Source organism: Penaeus chinensis, chromosome 10, assembly GCF_019202785.1.
Source record: "Penaeus chinensis breed Huanghai No. 1 chromosome 10, ASM1920278v2, whole genome shotgun sequence".
NCBI lineage: Eukaryota > Metazoa > Arthropoda > Malacostraca > Decapoda > Penaeidae > Penaeus > Penaeus chinensis.
Genome location: NC_061828.1, coordinates 8,827,564 through 8,830,063, shown reverse-complemented (window position 1 = coordinate 8,830,063; position 2,500 = coordinate 8,827,564). Strand labels below are relative to the sequence as shown.

General features: G+C 40.1%; 1 protein-coding gene across 2 annotated transcripts in view; it reads left to right on the top strand.

Moving 5' to 3' along the window:
- LOC125029980 overlaps positions 1-2,500 on the top strand; it is an 84,483-nt gene that overhangs the window by 6,259 nt on the left and 75,724 nt on the right. Inside the window, exon 2 of one of the 2 annotated variants that reach the window (XM_047620186.1) lies at positions 1-1,123. This exon is cut by the window's left edge and continues 321 nt beyond it. In XM_047620186.1, the coding sequence (XP_047476142.1) occupies positions 1,060-1,123 (64 nt within the window). In that variant the 5' untranslated portion in view covers positions 1-1,059. The remainder of the gene's footprint in view (positions 1,124-2,500) is intronic. The other variant, XM_047620188.1, reaches the window with a different exon arrangement.

Here is a 2,500-nt window from a genome sequence, read left to right as displayed (position 1 = left end):
TCATCTCCTCTCCCTTTCTTCTTCCTCCTCCTTCTGTCCTTTTGTGTATTGTCTCTTAGTTCCAGATTTTTGAGTTTTTCCTCGGTTTTTTTTTCTTCTTCATGTGAAGCTTTTTTAATATTACAGCTCTAATATCTATCATTCACTCCACGAAATACTGAATAAATACACTTTTATTTTACGTTTTTCGCTCTCTCTTCCAGCCCCTCTTCCATATGGTCTATAGAATCGCTCACTAAAACCTCCTTTCATCTCGAGTTCTTGGGGTCTTGCCAGCCTTGGCGTTAATAACGTAGTGCCTCTTTCGTTATCAATTATCAGCTGTTTTCGTTATACACTTCACATTCTCTGAGAGATAAAAGTTTCATTAATATCAGTCTTCGTATTTCCACTTAATTGATTTCAAAGGGCTGTTAATTGCGTCTGATTATCAAGGATTTCCTGCTTCCTAGACAACACAAATCAAAAGGAATTGTTAAACACATCCGTGAATGTCTCATTGCGTGTCTTCTGTTTTCTTCGTCCCTCTGATTACATTAATGTCTTGATTCACCTACTGTCTTTTCATCTATACAAGTAATTATAAGATAATTTTCTTTTAGCTGTTATATCCTTGCTCCCTACGTTTATTTTGGTTCGTTTTCCTTATCATGGTTCCTTTTCCTTTAATTTTTCCCCTCTATCTTTCTAAGTAATGACTTTTTAACCTCCCTTTTCGTTTATCCGCCGTTTATCCCTTCCTGCTCTGCGATCCTCGTCGAATCTCTCCTCCTTCGTCTCCGCCACTTTACTCTGCAGCATCCATCCTCGCCTCTCCATCTCTGCTCCCCAAACACCCACACGCCACCTGCAACTACTTCCCCTCCCTTTCTCATAACTCCCCTCCCTTATTCTCCACCCTCCCCCTTCCCTCTCTCCCTCCTCCCCCCATATCCCTTACCCACTCCTCCCTCTCCTTCCCTCACAGAGACGAAGAAGAGCCCTGCCAAATTACAGCCAGTCTCTCCGAGTGCAGGAGTGGATCTCCCGTGACGTCATGTGATACGAGAACGGGCCAGGATGGGATGCAAAGGATCCAAGTCCAAGAAAAACGCCTACGCAAGGGTTGCCCAGTACCAGAAAGGTAAGGAAATGTTTGTTTTTTTTTTTCTCTCTCTTTTCATCTCTTTCAATTCTGTCTGTCTTGTTGTTGTTTTTATTCACACACACACATACACACTCACACATACACACACCAACACCCACCCACACCCACGCAAACCCACACCCACCCACCCACCCACACACACACACACACACACACACACACACACACACACACACACACACACACACACACACACACACACACACACACACACACACACACCCACACACACACACACACACACACACACATATGTATATATATATATGTATATACACATATATACACACATATATAGACTATATATAAACATATTCATTAAAGAAAATGAGGGAACGAGAAGGGAACAAGGATGAAAAGAACAGGAGAAAAAAACAAAGGATGATGGTGGGAGGGGATTGAAAGACGGTGATGACGAAGAGCATAATTGAGAGGATTTAGATAATACAGGCAAATGAAGTGATGAAAATAAAAGAAGAACAAGAAAAAAAACAAAAAAGAGATTTACGTCACACTGAATAGCCTCATCATCACTTCAATTACTCAGCCCGCCCATTCGACACCCACGATCGTCTTTCGCTTTGTGCTCGTTATCCCTTTGAAATCGGAAAGATAAAATAAGATGAACATAAACCTACACAATAATATCAACAACTTAAAGCCTTTTGGAATTCCTTACTCGCAATGCCAATGTTGATGGCCGCTCTCCCAGTGAGCTCAGGTAAGCCTACAAGAAATCCATTACGTAATTGGACAGGTGTAGAGAGAGAGAGGATTAAGAAGTGAAATAAAATAAAAAGGAAGAAATATGTCGTCTGATATGTACATATATTTCACACACACACAGATATGTGTAATCTATCTGTCTGTTTACATCTATATCTCTCTGTCTATATTTATATTAATGTGTGTGTGTGTGTGTCTGTGTGTGTGTGTGTGTGTGTGTGTGTGTGTGTGTGTGTGTGTGTGTGTGTGTGTGTGTGTGTGTGTGTGTGTGTGTGTGTGTGTGTGTGTGTGTGTGCGAGTGTACGTGTGCATGATGTATATATATATGCAGAAATAATTTTCCCAATATTCACTAATTGCATAAAGATAAAGTATTTGGATAATGTTCACAAGATTCCACGCAAATCGGAATTAAACGCCACTGAATGCATACGCTTTTATTGCTGCTCAAAAGCAATATAATTCTAGATACGATACTTTATTAGTTCTCGTTAGCACAGTCTTCATTAAAAAAAAGCTTGCTAATTATATCAATATTTCTAATTGATAAGTTTTGCCGTCATGGCTTTTGTTCTTTTACACAGGAGATCTAAATGAACCAGAATCAGTCATTATAGCCCCAAATGA